Raw genomic sequence first — 18,368 nt, forward strand, 5'->3', positions numbered from 1 at the left:
CCTACTAGAAAAACACATATCATCGTGAAATTGACACAAGAGCAACGTGCCCAGGCTGCTGGAATTATACAACAATATTCAAAATCGGTCACTTCAATGAAATGTACTTTGGTTAAATTTCGCCAAAAAAGCACTGATGGTAAATAAACAACGATTGAAGGTTCTTGTAAACGGAAATAAGGTTAAAAATGGAAATAACCATCAAAGTAACAGCTACACACAAATTATATGAAAGTTCTTTTGGAACTGCAAAAAGGATTACACACGTGTCGTAAATGTGTCCCGGCTAGGAACATTCCGACAGCTCGATCGCGTTGCTCTTGTGTAAATTTCCCCATGACATGTGTTTTTCTAGTAGGACTTTTGTCAGTAATGCCAAAAGTGTAAGAGAACACGTGCATGTTGGTGCACATGCCCTACATGTGCAAAATATACAATATTAGTCAAAACGCCTAATGCGTTATTTTGGCCGTGAGTCGCTAAAAACAAATTAATAATTGGCTACATTACCGATTGAAATGTCGGCACTTGAAATTTCGTGTAAATATATGCATTATTAACAAAATAGTAATACAAATATAAACTGACCGATTGGGAATTTTGTTGAGTGTATGATTTATTAGGTGCCTGTGAGTTGCTTAGTTATGTCAAAGTTTGACTGTAAATAGCTGAAGCCAGCCAGGACATAAAATATGTGATAAGTTATATGTTATTTTATTATATACCTACGTAAATTCTGTAAGAAAATCGACTTGTATTTCATAATCAAATATGAACAGGTAGAAAAAAAATCTGTATTGTACCTTGCGTATTGTGCTGCCAGACTACTTTCATTAATATGCATGATCTGACACAGCTCTATAAATATTGCTCATAACTTCACTTGGTTCAATTTTAATATCGATAAACATTGAAGATTTCGTCCAATAACAAAACAACAAATAAAAAGGTAGATCTCGACATGCTCGAGGTATATAATAAATTTTGTATTCGGCTCTCGTGGATTTTGCAAAATCAGATCACACTTGGCGCTTGCGCACCTCGTCATGCTCATGACATCAAAATTGGCAAAAATCCACTCGAGCCAAATACAGCATCCCAGATCGACCTACTGATATAAACCCTATTATATTCACCTGGTATTATGTAATTTTTGTGAATCGTGACCTGAAATCTATATATTCACAATCTGTCTTGGAAAGAAACCAAGAGAGGGTGACAAACAGAAACCTGAGAATGAAATTTCATCAAGACAAGTGATGGTTCACTATGACTTTTAAAGGCTGCTGTGAATGATTTGTCCAACATCGCAAGTGGTAAAATAATAGTACATGTGAACACAGGTAAAAAGATAAAACCTGTGAATCTGAACACGTTATCATCATAAAAGTGTGTGCCAATAAAATGTGATTCATAAATGCTCTGAACTTCTATTTCATCCAAATATTACATATAAAACTATATTTTGTGTAATTAAATATTAATGTGCATGTGAGAACATGGAGAAGTAACCCCAAAAATTGTCAACATTTTCAGTGGGTGAAAATATAATCAATTTTTAAGTTGTGATACTGTTGTAAAAGTCTGTATATTAATTTAAGCATATTACATGTATCAAATTATATGAGTATAACTGTTACTATACCTTCTAGTAAAATCCAAGGTTACATAGTTTATAATCAATGAAGGGTGCTATAACACTGCTTGACTGGTTATATAGGTACTACTGCAGTAAACATTATGAAAAGTGTACTGTGGTTGCAAGAGAAAATCCAATACACACCGAATAAATTTAACACATGTGTCTAAAATATGGCGGTCAGTTTAGACTTTGTCAATTGCCATGTACACAGCACTTGAAGGTTGGCTACTCAAACAGAAAAGTCTTGCTTTTGCTGGGTCATAGTTAGGTCAAGAGTTCATGGTATTTTGCTGTGCTATTTTTAGCACAAGTTGTTTATGTCAATATTTGCCTATTGTACACTATGCTGTTGTGTCAATAACTATATGAATTAATGATCTAAAACATTTAAAGGTATGCTGGACCCAAATTTCATATTTGGAAAAACAATTATATTAAGTACTATACATAGTTTGTGTAAACATAAATATAACACATTTTTGTGTACTAACTACGTCTGTCAAAACCATATATCAAGTGTTACTTCCCCAAGTGTTACTTCCCCTTACACTGCCACTAGCTATTCAACCATTTCATTTGCAAACGTTATATCTCATTAGGTAAACATTGTATATTTTGCTTGAAATATGAGTAAAAAAAACTACATCACAATAAGGAAATACTATAATAATACATATATTTACATAAATAAAGATTTTCTGTTATTATAATTATTGAAACTCTATTTCATGGTACAGCTTGTTGTTTATATCATTAAATTATCATCATCTCGAATGAGCATCTCACACAGTCATCATTAGCATCTCAAATGAGCATCTCACACAGTCGTCATTATCATCTCGAGTGAACGTCTCACATAGTCATCATTATCATCTCGAGTGAGCATCTCACACAGTCATCATAATCATCATCTCAAGTGAGCGTCTTGCACAGTCATCATTATCATCTTGAGTGAGTGTCTCACACAGTCATCATTATCATCAACTCGAGTGAGCGTCTCACACAGTCATCATTATCATCAACTCGAGTGAGCGTCTCACACAGTCATCATTATCATCATCTCGGGTGAGTGTCTCACACAGTCATCATAATCATCATCTCAAGTGAGCATCTTGCGCAGTCTATCATTATCATTGTCTCCAGTGAGCATCTCAAACAGTCATCATTATCATCATCTCGAGTGAGCGTCTCACACAGTCATCATTATTAACTCCAGTGAGCATCTCACACAATCATCATTTTGAGTGAGCGTCTCACACAGCCATCATTATCATCATCTTACCTGATTGTTTCACTTTATAAGTTAACTTGAAAAATCCAAATATAATTATCTTCATAAATTATACATTATTATCTTATCATTTTTGAAACCTAAACTACAATTTCTTTTTCTCAAGATTTGAAATTTTGACGCACATCTGGAGCATGTTTAAATGCCATTAAATCTGTGAACTAAAGTGGACATTTTGAACATCACCTGGTCATCTAAGGACAGGGCTATATGCCGGAGAGGATAGCTGATTGTATGAGAATAGCCTTTGTAGTAGCCCTTCAACAATTACAATACAGAATTTCTGCTATTGAACTTCTGTTCCCAATTTAATTTTGCCCCTAAAAAATGTCAGAAAATTAAAAAGAAAATATTCATGTTTCAAAATAAGGAATTTCAAGGTCATTTTAAATGAAATATTTTATAACAGAAGTGAAAGGCTTTGTACTTTGTACAACAGAGTATAAGCGAACCAATTTGTAATTTCTAGAATAGATTATAAACAAATGACATTGTAATTTCTGTAACAGATAAAGAAGAATTTAAACAAGAGCTGTTTGCAAAACACATATGCCCATTATAGTCTGCCGGAAACTACATACTGTAAAATCATTATATTTCGTGGGCATGAAATTTCGTGGTTTCGGTCAAAACAGCAATTTCGTGGGGATATGAATTCATGGATATCAACTTTTGAACATAAAATGAATAGGAATTTTACTTGTTCGTTGGGATTAAATTTCGTGGATTAACACAACCACAAAATCCACAAAAATAAGTCCCCCACGAATATTATTGATTTCACAGTAGGTAATTCGGTATGCTATTGACTTTTGACAAAAAAGAACTTGTAAGCGTCTCAGCAAACTAAATAATGCCCATCTTTGTAACCCCCACTTTTCTATACAAAACAAATACAGTAGCTGTAAAATACTTGCGAAGAACTAGATTTTTAGCATAACATAACTGTACAGTATAAGGTTTGCAAGGTATAATAAATTATCAAGAGTTATTGTATGGACACCCAAATTTAAAGCAAAAACAGGGTCTGCTAACTGAGCTCAATAGGGAGAGATCTACAGATCAAATTGTCCTGAGTCTGATCCTCTGGCAATTATGTTCTCTGTGACCATTCAATAAAAGACCTTGTGTCTGAAATCATTCGTCCTTCATCTCTGATTCATGTGGGAAAGTTAGCAGTTACTTGAGGAGAACAGGTTTGTACTGGTAAAGAATCCCAGAACACTGGTTAGGTTAACTGCCCGCTGTTACATAACTAAATTACTGTTGAAAAACGGCATTAAACCCAAAGCAAACAAACAAACATAGAAAATAGGGGCAATAACTCAGCTTTAAGTCAGACTTCAGTGGACATCACCATTTGCAAAATTTTTAATCAGAAAAGGGCCTGTATTTTATGATCTTGTACCAGTGTAGATCTACTTCAAATGAATAAAGTCTATTCATGAGTCACTGAAACGACAACCAAATTATATCAATAAAGGGACCATAACTCTGCTTAAATTTTCTGGATTAAAACCAAAACTAAACTAGTCCCTTAACTAGTCCTCCATTTTATAATCATATGTTGCATTCCTAACTTCTCGATCTATATGGGAATATATAAACGACCTCAAAGACAATATTGGGGTCATCTACTGACTACTGGCAATCATTAAATGAAGTTTTAAGGCCATATGCCCACATGATTTCCAAATATCATTCAGGAAAAACTATTAATTTCAAAGTCACTGTGACCTTGACCTTTGACCTACTGAACCCAAATACCAATAGGGGTCTTCCACTGACCAGATGCATTTACCCTATAAAGTTTGATAACAGGTCGCTAAAGTGTTCTACATTCATTGACCAAAAACCATTATCATTCAAAAGGTCACTTTGACCTTGATCTTGGACCTACTGACCCATAAAGCCAGAGGGGTCATCTTCTAACCACAGGCATACTGATCCATAAAACCAGAGGGGTCATCTACTAACAACAGGCAATTAACTACGTAAGTTTGAAGACTGTAGAATAAAGCATTGTTTACTGAGCGGAAAACATTCAAACTATCAAGGTCATTATAACATTTTCATATTACATTTTACTACTCCTGACTGGAGAGCATCCTCTTAATTAAAATTATTGATCGGAAACTAGATAGCCTAGTGACCAAGTGACAAACTGAACAGCTTAGACCAAAAGGCTAACAATGAGCAAAACAGTATGACCCCTCTTCTTTGAAGGGCTGTACCATAACTTTTTCTTGGAAACCATTTATAAGTAGGTTTCTTTTTAAAACAGTTTGATGCAGGTTGCACAGGATTCTAAATGACTCTTATGACTGTTTGTTTAATTTTACATTACTTTTTTTTTTACAGCATTCAGTAACGAAATAGCATTCAGTTATAACCTAACCAAAGGTCCAGGACTTCCACACATGATTCAGGGGTGGTGCTTTCAAGAACATTGCTCTTGCCCAGAAATCAAACTTATGACATTGCGATTCACAATTATGTGTTCCATCTGAAGATCTAGCCAGATAGCTAAAACATTTAAACTTATGACGATTTTAGAGACACAATTTAACAGTCACCTTAGTTATATATATATATATATATATATTCCTTACAAATTGAACTAATATATATATATATATATATATGATAAAAGCTTTAAAAAATGATAAAATAGAAACAGAACACGACGACCTGCACTGCTTTCCCATTACTGAAGACGTATCGTCAATAACTTTCTCATTTCTATTTTGCTGTTTCCCAATCAGACAAAATTGATTTTTGCCGACTTACATTAAGCACCTAGTACGAGGTCTGTTGTTTACTAGAATGTCGCCGTGGTCTTGCCAGGCGTCACTTAATGACAGATGAGTAGGATTAATGCTCCTGCTAGAAAATTACTTTATAGAGATAGAATCGCATAGAATCTATAGATTTTCAGTCAAGAACCATTTCATTACCTTTTATGAAACATTTCAAGGAAAGACGCATGTGTGCATGCTGTTAAATTAAATTCCTCACATCTAAAATTTAGCGCAGATTGATTTGTTTGTTAATTCATCTACTGATTCATTTATTCTTCCATAAATTGTTATTTACTCATTCATTCATTATTCGTTTGTTTGTGTGTTCATTTATCTGTTGTTTGTTCATTCATTTGTCATTCCTTCCTTCCTTCATTCATTCATTCTCAATTATTCTTATCAGATTATTCATTCAAGTCTTACAGATCGACAAGGGCAAATCTGTAACAGGCATCAAAGAGTAATCCCACTGTACCACAGACCATATGGCACTGTGCGACTGAGACCTAAATCACCCATGTGCAGAGAACAATCCTATGCTACAGACCACCAGCCAAAAGAGACCACCATCCTCAGTTCAAATTTAAACATGTCCCGTGTATTTCTAACCTGTAAATAATGACAACCTGTGATTAAAGGCCACCTTATGGTCTCCATATACACGTTCGGCTATATTCATTTTTTAAAATAAAATCTTAGGTTTGGATGGACAGTGGTGGAATGGTCATCAAGCAGATATTTGTAAAAAAATTTTACCTTTCCCCATAACTGGATCTAGATAGTAGTCCATATGCTGTCCATGCATTTTGGAAAGGTCACGTGTCTACAGCCTAAGTTTAAATTCATTATAACACAGAGTGATTTCAAAATCTGATGACCAGTCTGTAATAGCTGAACTTCTGTAGCACCAATCTTCTACTTCTGAAAAGAAAATAGAAAGAATTTAAGTCTAAATATTGCTTCTGAAAAAGTACAGTTAAACTTGTATTAAACAGCCAGCTAAGGGTCAGCAACACAATCTGGTTGCTTAAGGTAGGCGGCTGTTTAAGGTAAGTCGAAATTAGAAAAAAATGTTGATTTAGGATATTTTCTGACTGCCTGCTTAAGGCAAGTGGTTGCTTTATACAGGAGACTGCTACGGCAGGTTCAACTGTACAGTCATACTGAAAGTCACAACGACAGGTGATTTCTCCAATGACTTCTTTAATGGTAGGCTAATTGGGTTACACACCTTTAGAACAAATATATATATATACTGTATTACAGCTACTATTTAGTACAATCAAATTAGTCTGTAACTTTGACAGTCTGACAGTTACAGGTCAATATCCAACAGCAAAAATCATGAACATTTTCATTAAAAGACAAACCGTACAAAAGATGTGGGTTGTGTATAGTTTGACAAAATTCTTTAAATTAGTACACAATGCCTCTTAGAAATACTGATTCATGTCACGCCACAAAGCTTCAATAAAAGTTGTTTAATTTGCTTAATAGTTGTAGTAGCATTTCTGCAAAAAAAAAGCTGGCAAGAAATTATTCAATGTGACTCTTAAGGTAAATTACCCAGCAATTTTACCATATTATGATCCTCATTTGCATGGCAAAACCACAGTAGAAATTAATACCATCGATTAAAGATCATTTTCTTACAGACAAGAAATTACGCAATGATATAAAAACCTGAGCCATCAGGTTAGAAACCACCAATATGGTTAGTTTTTCAAAAATTAGTTGTTTTTTTTACATCTTTGGACTGACGTGGCCACGGAGTCACCCGCAACTTACCACACTTGAAGTGGGCGCTCTAACCACAAGGCTGCCAAGGCGGTACATACACTGCCGATTACACAAGATTACTTTTAAGAAACACTCCCGTAAAACATATAGAAAAACTTCACAGGGACTGTACAAGATTATCTGAGACCAGTAAAATAACAGTTTGATGTCAATAAATTTCTCCAATGTGTTTTTTTTTTTTGTAATAGTTGGAATGAAGTTCCTGGTGTTGTGACTAATCTAATGATTAGTTTTGGTTAAATATGTTTGACTTCTTTATTTCCAAGGCATATAACCTTTGTATCATGTCAAAGATTGCAAAATTCAAGGTCACTTGTGTAAAAATGATGTTTGGCTGGTATTGGTTTCATACTTACCGTCTGTTTATATCTGGGGTGAAGGTCATTCATTTAACAGCCGATTAAAACTGTACATTTTGATTGGTGGATGAAAAATTCCACAGGTTTCTAAATGGAATAGATATATTTTCTTAAGTGGTGTAGGGGTGTACAGATGCTCTGAGCTGTGTTATTAATAGACAATATAATCTGTTGCAAGGCTCCTGTGGAAATAGCTTGTAAAACGTCATAAATCTGAATCCCCTGCGGCAAAGTTCAACTCTGCCGCTCTTATGCAGAGTGATCACCCATAAACGATTTACAGTCAACTTGTCCCCATTCTGGTCATTTCGTATCCCTTGACGATTTCAAAAATGGTAATTTCAACGCCCCCCTCCCCCACCACTTTTTGGCCCCTCCTTTTTAGTCTTATTTTTTTGCCAAAGTTTCCTACTAAGATTATGATTAATAAAATTATAATGTAAAATATATGTTCTGTAAAACATGTTCTATAAAAAAACATGAAAATTTTACTTAAAAAACAACATTTTGTTTTGCTTTATAAATACCTGATCGTAGCTTTAAGTGTGCATTGACTAATGCGGCCGTGTATCTTTTTTAAAGATATTTCTTGTTTTGTGATATTCAACTCCTATAAAGTCCAAATAACCTGTTAAAATCAGAATTCATTCAACTCAAAGATTAGTTAGAAACTTTTTAATCTGCTCATTTACAATACATGTGCTAAATATATAGCTCTTATTAAATACCAGTTACATTTTTATTAAAAGTGTTTTAATATCCTGGATGCCTAACCAAGTATTATTTTCAGCATAGGGTAGTATAAAGTTGATAAACATCCCTTGCCTAAGGAATGATTTATCATGAATATATTTGTTAACAATTTGCATTAATAATTAGCTAAAATTTATTAGAAATGCAAGAATAAAAATTATTATTACCTCCCTTTGCACAACTAAGACAGACTGCAAATAAATGAATCCAAAGCTACATACTGTTTTAAAAGTTGCCTTTTAGTTAAGATTGTTGAAATATTAAAATATCTATCAAATGCAAATGTAAAACTATAAATTATATTGAAATTAAAAGAAATAGTTGGCTTTTTAAGTGCTTTCATAATATAAAAGGGGGGTAACTACAAATTTTTCAAAGCAATAAAATGTACATATCTTACAGGGATCTAAATCTGTGTAAAGGATCTTTTTTTCTTAAACGAATCTCTATAAATACAAAATAAATACAATGTTGCTTCAAGGGACTAACCCATACATTTTTGGCGAAAAATAATTTCTCTCAAAAATCCATAAATTAAATTTGAGTACTCTGAAAATGACTAGTGGTACAAAGCTATTGACATATCAGTTTGTGAGATATTCTTATTAATAACCAAAAAGTATTAAGCAGAAGGTAGTAAACATTGCAATGCTTTTGAAAGGATGCAGAAAAATTACATTCTTCTTGCATTTTTGCACATACCTAACTTTTACCTTCACCTACACTTTCATTTTTTAGTGTCATAATTTTTTATAATACATTCTAGCCAAACTTGGTAGCAATGAATATGTTGAAAAATTTCACCCAATCTATGAGCAAGCAATTTAGCAATTGCTGAATGGTGATAAACCATTGCAACACTTTTCAAATAATGCAGAAAATCTATTTTCTTCTTGTATTTTTACCAACACCTAACTTCTATTTTCGCCCACTTTATTACTTTTCAGTGTCATATAAATTATACATTCTATGCCAAACTTGGTGGAAAAGAATATGCTGAAAATATTTCACCCAAGCTATGGGCGTGTAGCTTTAAACGTAACTGACAACTAAATTAAAGGTATAAAAATGTAACAACTTACTTGTATATAACTATCCATATTCACAGAATGTTATAAACCATTTGTCAATAAATTCCTCACATAAAAACCAGCCCTGAACAGCTTTAAATGTACATCTTATATTTTGTTGTCTATTAAACAGTATATTAATCCAGCCTTGTTGAAATGATAGGTCTGTCAATAATATTCCATCTATCATAAACACACAATTAGGGTATAATTAACTGTTTCTGAAGATGACATTGGAGTACCTATTAATATTTAGCAGTGCAAGTGTACAACAGAATAAAACATTGAACTTTTGTCTAGCAAGTAAGTAAGGCTTGCCATATTATTTTCAGGGTTTATTTAAGTTCAGCACTGGAGACATTATGTGGGGATGGTTAACTAAAAGTTGAGTTTCAAGAAAGAAAAACACTTCTTAAAAAATTATGTGCATTATCTTTCTGACACTTGTAATAAAACGTTTTGAATGCAAAGGTTTAACAATAAACATGAACTATAAGTTGCTATAAAAACTGAAACTGTGAAAAAAACAGAAAACTCCCAACTGAACACTAAAAAACTTTGACCCTAAATAAGTCCCTTATCCTGTAAACTAGAAACCTATAAGACAATATTCTTTTTTGGTTTGAAAGCTGTTTAATGAAACAGAAATTTGAATAAACCAACAACATGCTTCATCTGGCCTTGATAAACACACATACCATTTAGCACATGCCAAGCCATGGGGTCAATGGCCGGTCAAGCTGTGGTCAAAATGATAACCTGTACAAACAGCCTAGAAAGATTGCACTGCCATGTACATAATGTGGGAAAACTGGAAAAAAGTACAAGTGTAGATGGCCTCAAATAAACTTGGAAAAAATGTTTTGTTGTGATCCAGATTTTAACCACATTTTAAAAGAATGGCAAGATTTATCCCTACCCATTACACAAAAGTTTTAGTAAATTAAAATGTTAACCAGAACAAAAGCCTCTGTTTTACATAACACACATTTGATGCACAATTTAGGGGATTGTTTGATCCCAAATAAGGCGACTGTTTGATTCCCAAATGAGGCAAAAGTCTGAGCCTCAAATGAGGTGAATATTTGAACCTCATGTGAGGTAAATGTTTGATCCCCAAGTGAGGCAAAAAATTGCCACACAAGACAATATAATCTAGGAATATTGGTAAGCTAAGTATCTCAGACTGCCAAAAAAGACAGTAGAATCTAGGAATACTGGTTAGCTTAACTCAGACTGCCACACAAGACAGTAGAATCTAGGAATACTGGTTAGCTTAACTCAGACTGCCACACAAGACAGTAGAATCTAGGAATAGTGGTTAGCTTAACTCAGACTGCCACACAAGACAGTAGAATCTAGGAATAGTGGTTAGCTTAACTCAGACTGCCACACAAGACAGTAGAATCTAGGTATACTGGTTAGCTTAACTCAGACTGCCTAACAAGATGGTAGAATCTAGGAATACTGGTTAGCTTAAAGACCTGCTCCAGTCCTACCTTTTAACCTTAAACTGTCACTGGAAAAGCATGAAAATCCTGACTATGAATAGTGACGCCTGTCAAAATAGAGTCTATTTTATATAAAATACCTGGGGTTTTGCATGCTAAAGTGTGGCGTGTGGCCGTTAACAGTTACCTATTGTAATCATGGGATGCTTACACACAACAGATTTTGAATAGCCGCGGAGCAGGGCCTTAACTCAGACTGCAGTAGAATCTAGGAATACTGGTTAGCTTAACTCAGACTGCCACACAAGACGGTAGAATCTAGGAATACTGGTTAGCTTAACTCAGACTGCCACACAAGACAGTAGAATCTAGCTATACTGGTTAGCTTAACTCAGACTGCAAAACAAGACAGCATAATACAGAAATACTGATTAGCTTAACTGTCAACTACCACACATGAATCAGAGGTGAATTCAGACACAATCTCTTTTATCAATCAGTCACAGAGAAAGTATGCCTTACCCTGGGATTGAACTCGCGACCCCGCAATCCGTAGATCAGCACTCTGCTGACAGACCACCTTACTGAGATAAACAACTGATGCTAGTTTTATGAAAGCAGTTTAGATGATAGGTTAGCTATCTTACATTTGATTTTCAAAGTGAGACTTTCACCTTAGACCTAAGTGGCCCTGGTCATGCACCAGAAAGTCGTCTTGATGAGGAAAATGATGATGATTCTAGTTTTATGAAAAGCTTCTATGCAGTTAAGAAGATATGAAGCTGACATGAAATTAAGCTATCTGACCTTAGGCCTTGAAGTGTGACCTTGACCTTTGATAAAATGACATGACTTGTTCGCTCTGCAAGTCCTTTTGGTGAGCTTTAGTTTCATGAAAATCTTTCAACCCATTCAGACAATATGGAGCCAACACCAAGTTAAGCTGTTTGACCTTTGAGCCAAGTGTGATCTTGACCTTGAACCTAGTGACCTAGGATGTGAGCTCTATGCATTCATTTTCATGAGGTTAATAAAAACTATTGTTATTCCATGAAACTTTTCCCAGCAGTTTAGAAGATATGGTGTGGTAATGAAGTCTGACCTTGACCTTTGACCTTATAACCTTGGTTATGTGCTCTGTATGTCCTCTTGGTGATGTAAACAATTGATGCAAGTTCTTTGAAAATCTTTCAAGCAGTTTAGAAAATATAGAGAGAACACAAAGTTAAGTTATTTGACCTTTGACCTCTAGGTGTGACCTTGACCTTCATCCTAGTGACCTGGTTGTTCACTATGCACATAAACTTGATAAAATTATCAAGTGATGAAAATCTTCTAGGCATTTAAGAAGAGGACAGACATGCACAACTGCAATATAGCCCCAATATACTTTGTATCTGGGGGTATAACAATAAAATACAGCATATGCAAATATAATGTATCTGGCTAAGATTTTAATTGGAGTCATATACGAAAATATATACATTAAAAGCAACCTCTGGCACTCTGTAACAGCCTCAAACAATTTGTTTTCTCTGTAAGCCCTCTCCCCTTACAAGGGCTTTAAATTTTGTGAAATCAATAACTGTGTGGTAATCATTAGATTTTGGTTAATTTCATGAATGAATCAATCCAAAAGATTCAATTTAAAACAAGTGAATGAAGTATTGACATGCAATGTAAAGTCCCCTCCGCAGTATAACCTAATGATCTGATATCTGTCAATGATGTATATACAATTTTGTATTATATATACAATATCTTATAACATCAAAATTTGCATATATAGAAATCTACAGTTGTTGATTGCCTAAAACATCAATAAAAAAAGTATTTTTTGAAAAAACATTTTATTTTAAAACTGGTGTTTGGAAACTAAGAGAAATACTTCATCATATTAAAGAGAAGTAATTCTGAAGGAAAATTTACACTAACAATTCTTCTGAAATTGGGTTCATATGACACGCAAGATTGATATGTTGAATATTTATAACAAGAGGGTCATTGCAGGCCCTAAAGCACTCACCTGTGTATAATGCTTTAAGTGTGTTTGTATAACGTAATGGTACAAGTATTGATAGGTTTCTTCTATGTTAGCCATCACACAAATTCTTTAACCTAGGGCAATAGTTAGACAGTACAACTCTGATGTCATATGCCAAAACTCAAGGTTCTAGCTATTATTGATTCAGAGAAGATTTTCAAAGTTTCTTATATAAAAGCCTATAGTAAGTACATGTCACATACAGGGCATGACCATTTTTGATCTTAGGGCAATAATTTGGTCAATTATGGTACAGAGTTAAACCCTTATATCACATGCCAAATATCAAAGCTCAAGAGAAAAAGATTTTTAAAGTGTGATAGCTGAAAACCTATTTTTAACCAAAAAGACCAATGAACCTGAACCATTTGAACAAATTTGAAAGAGGGGTACCCAGAGATCGTTTGTATAAAGTTTCATCAAAATCCATTCACTGGTTTTGGAGACGTTTAAAGAAATTGTTGATGAAAAGTGACCATGCCCTCTGGTAGCCATGTTTTTTAACAAATCGGAATAATTTGACTGAATATTGGTAAAGGGTCACACAAGGACCATTTGTGCAAAATCATTTTAAAATTGGGCCAGCAGTTTCACACAAGAAGATATGTCGACTATTTAAATTTCCACTAAGTACATATAGGGAAAAGTGACCACGCCCCCTGGCAGCAAAACCGGAATAATTTGAACAATCTTGGTAGAGGGTCACATAAGGACATGTTGTTTGAAGATTTTTCTATTTTTAGCTCTGGCAGCTCCTATGTGCAACCAAGTGGAACCGTTTGAACAACTTTGGAAGACGTCCACTTAAGGAACATCCAGGCTAAGTTTCATCAAAATCCATTCTGTGGTTTTGGAGGAGATGTCGTTTAAACATAATTGTTGACAACGGACGACTTGACGGACGAACGGACGACAGACACAGCGTGTGAGCTAAAAAGTTATTTAAATATCCATGCATGGATGAAAAAGCTGCAGCAGAACGAGATAAAAGATCTAAAATATTTTACAGACATAAAAAGAAACTAGAAATGTGTCCATGGGACACAGATGCCCCCACTACATGACAAAGGACACAGATCAACCTTGGGAAAACAATATGTTGCTATTTAAAAAAAAAATGCAAAAAATATTTTCGGAGCTACGCGCGACAAAACATTAAAATGTCAATTTTTTCCTAGGTCAGGGGCCACAACTGCTACAATACTAAATGAATCCAGAAGCGAAACCCCAGGTGCACAACTGCACATGCTGACCAACATTCCTGTAAACTTTGGTGACTCTAGGTCAAATACTTTTGGAGCTACGCGCGACACAACATTAAAATAACCAATTTTTAACTAAGCCAGGGGCCATAACTCCTACACCACTGAATGAATCCAGACGCGAAACCCCAGGTGCACAACTTCACATGCTGACCAACATTCCTGTAAACTTTGGTGACTCTAGGTCAAATACTTTTGGAGCTAGGCTCGACACAACATTAAAATGACCAATTTTTTACTAAGTCAGGGGCCATAACTCCTACATGACTGATGAATCCGGATGCGAAGCCCCAGGTGCACAACTACACATGCTGACCAACATTCCTGTAAAGTTTTGTGACTTTACGTCCAATACTTTTGGAGCTAGGCGCGACACAACATTCTCGGAAGGACGAACGGATGAACAAGGGCAAATATATATGCCCCCCCACCCCCCAAGTGGGGGCATAAAAATTGACTTTTCACCTCTAAGTGTGACCTTGACCTTTGAGCAAGAGGTCTTAACGTTGTGCATGACACATCATCCCATTAAGGATATCATTTGTACCAAGTTATAGAAAAATCCCGTTGATGGATGACAGAGTTATGACCGGACAGGTAAAAAAAACAAAAAACCTTTGACATCAGAGTGTCACAGACCACGACCTATAATTAGCTTGGATCTGAGTGTTGCATAATGACATGTTGTCTCATGCAGGGAACATCTGTGCCAAGTAATATCAAAATCACTTCAGTTATGGACCGGACAGGAAATGAAAACCTACTGACTATTCACCACAAAGAGTGACCCTGACCCTTGTGAAAGGGGTCTGGGAACTGCACATGACATTAGTCATCTCATTAAGGGGAAAATTTATGTGAGGTAATACTAAAATGATGAATGACAGAGATAAAGACTGGACATAAAGTTGCAGACAGACAGACAGAATAATAGACAGACTGACGGACTGAAAAGCGCAACTAATAAACAGATAAAATTCTCTTCTGTTTTACCCCAAATAAAGCAACTCCTTCATACTTTGAAATCATAATTTGATAAAATGTGGGTACTGTGACAGTGACCAGTATTACATAATTTTGTCGACATATTTTTCATTTTTGTACCATACCTTTATACATTACCAAAAATATTGGAAAAAAACTTGTAACATTTTCAAAATAATGAATAAAATTATCATTCTACTTGCTCTTTTTAACAATTTAACACCTTTTTTCATTATTCAGACGCAAAATATACATTTTTGATATTAACATACTTAAAAATTTCACTACAAGGAAATAGCTTTATTTTGAGTCCCCATTAATATACTTTAAAAGTCATTTTTACCAAATCTGAAATATCAAACCAGCAAAACTTAATGATTTAACGGTATATGAATGAACATTTAATACGAGCCGCGCCATGGGAAAACCAACATAGTGGCTTTGCGACCAGCATGGATCCAGACCAGCCTGCGCATCCGCGCAATCTGGTCAGGATCCATGCTGTTCGCTTTTAAAGCCTACTGCAATTGGAGAAACCGTTAGTGAATAGCATGGATCCTGACCAGACTGCGTGGATGCGCAGGCTGGTCTGGATCCATGCTGGTCACAAAGCCACTATGTTGGTTTTCTCATGGCACGGCTCATATGCTTTTTAAAGAAATGCTACATTCCTTCAGGCATACTGGTTTTATTTTCTCTTGCCCCTTGTATAATAAAATATCATTGGCAGTTAAAAATCCAAATACCTACTTTCATTGGGCAGACAAAATTTTTAATCTCTAAATTCTAAAAATAATCATACCACAATCAAAGTAGGTCTAAACCCCCTGACCTTTATATGAATTTCCCCTGTAGTGTATATACTTTAAACACTGTTTAATCTGGCAAAAGTATCTTTGATCAATATTTGTCCACTAGTTTAAAAGTTGACCAAGCGGTCAAATGGTCATCCAATGGCTAGACTAAAATAGATTTACTGTGGTGTACATGAGCAGAAAGACTACTGTCTACCTGTATACCAACATAGCTACTAGTCTAGTTGAGAAAATAACAGCATGTTTATATATATATTCAATATATGTATAAAGTAATTCTTTCTGAACTTGCTGTTGTATCTTAACCCTCAACCTGCTATATTTCTATAATGGACTGGTCCATCTTTCAATTTGGACAGTACCACTTATTACTCAAAGGGGTTTTCACTGAAAATTTACTGACTGAAAAGCGAACAGTGCAGACCATGATAAGACTTGCTTGGTCTGCACTGGTCGCAAAGGCAGAATCATTTGCCGCCAGCAGGCTAAGGGTTAAATATTACTTTCTGAGCTTGCATTTGTTCAATTCAAAGTATAAAAGTAAATCAATACTTTTCAATTAATTTGAATTTTTAGGTTTATTTTCAAATAATTTATTTACTGTACTTTAAAAAATACCTGAGGCGGTGTTATTTCAATTAGGCCTGTCAAATATTTTTAAAGATTCTGATTGAAATTAAATGAACTAAATTTAGCAATTATTTGTTTTCAAACTTTTTTTTTTAATCTTCGGGGAGTTTTATCTCCTATTTTTGATAAGAGGCCATACTTAGGCAATTTCAATCCCCTCTTCTCTTCTGTGCAAATTTCATAAACATACAGTATTATTTCTTTTCAATTTACATATTACTTATACAATCAAACTAAAATTTGTTCCCTCAGACTTTGATGATTTGAACAGAATCCTTCATCAGAACTAATCGTCCCCAAAATAATGTATATTGCTCAATGGCTGGTACTGCTAATATCTTGTAAAAAAAAATTCAGTGCCGTTGAGTAGGAGCAAATGAAGTTCGATAGTATATCATTCAAGACAAATATGTGCTGAGCGGCCCATGGAATTGTCTGGTAATTTTCTGCAAAAGGTACACTTTTCATGATTAAACTGATTATGTGCAAAGAAAAAAAAATCATTTGTTAGAAAAATAGTCTTCAACAATCCTAGATGGATTCAAACCGAACCAACCTATCTTGGATAAGGATAATTATGTTTTATAATTTTTACTTACACACTCACCGTCTGAGCAACCAATTGCTTCAATCAGATTACACAGTTTTAACAATTATATAATTATATTTATATAAAAAGTGTATTTCCATATAATGAAAACACTCTATAAACAGGAAAAGTCTATATCTTTAAGTGCAGCCATGATGAAAAGTAATACTTTTCCATTTGAACCCAAACAAAATAAATAGGATAGGTAATATTTACACTGACCGTATACTATATATGCAGAGTGACCAGTGAACCAACTGGCCAAAGTATGATCTATCGGTCATGAACTTCTTCCAATTAGTGACTCTCCCACAGTACATATTAAGTTATAAACTGGACACATTCCTTTGTTGCTTTGACATGATTAGGTTATGAAATGGACATTTAATATAACCCTTTGTCCCCTCATTACTGTACAACAAAATGATGTTAATGGATGTTATCAAATGGTTACATTTTTATTGTTTCTGTAGTCATTTGCAAATTAAGACTTGGTAAATTCTATTATTCAAAGTTTTTGCTCACAACTGACAAGATATGTAATTATAAATTTAACAAATTTACAACTCAAACTCCATCTATAGAAGAGACTTTCCTTAAACCCTTGTTTGGTAAAGGGAAACAACCTGTTTAAAGTGTAAAGTCTGATGAAATGCAATAGAAAAGTAATGTATCTATGTTATCTGCAATACAACATAACACAGTCATGCATCTAACAGTCCTAAAATTGTTTCTGTGATTTTCTCCTATTTCTTGATATTTATTGGGTTTGATTATGTTACATGGATACAATTATAGGTCATATGGGACTTTCCAGCTTAATTGATAGTCAAGTAAGACCTCAGGTGCCCCTCCGTGCATTATTTCATCATGCGTG

General features: G+C 34.5%; 1 protein-coding gene across 3 annotated transcripts in view; it reads right to left on the reverse strand.

Moving 5' to 3' along the window:
• LOC123531850 (ecdysone receptor-like) overlaps positions 1 to 18,368 on the reverse strand; it is a 130,132-nt gene that overhangs the window by 56,309 nt on the left and 55,455 nt on the right. For 2 of the 3 annotated variants that reach the window (XM_045313131.2, XM_053517524.1), the window contains one exon: positions 6,491 to 6,655. In XM_045313131.2, coding sequence (XP_045169066.1) covers positions 6,491 to 6,539 — 49 coding nt within the window. In that variant the 5' untranslated portion in view covers positions 6,540 to 6,655. Of the gene's footprint in view, positions 1 to 1,645; positions 1,887 to 6,490; positions 6,656 to 18,368 lie in introns of those variants that run through there. The other variant, XM_045313133.2, reaches the window with a different exon arrangement.

The sequence above is a fragment of the Mercenaria mercenaria genome, chromosome 11 (genome assembly GCF_021730395.1).
Source record: "Mercenaria mercenaria strain notata chromosome 11, MADL_Memer_1, whole genome shotgun sequence".
Taxonomy (NCBI): Eukaryota; Metazoa; Mollusca; class Bivalvia; order Venerida; family Veneridae; genus Mercenaria; species Mercenaria mercenaria.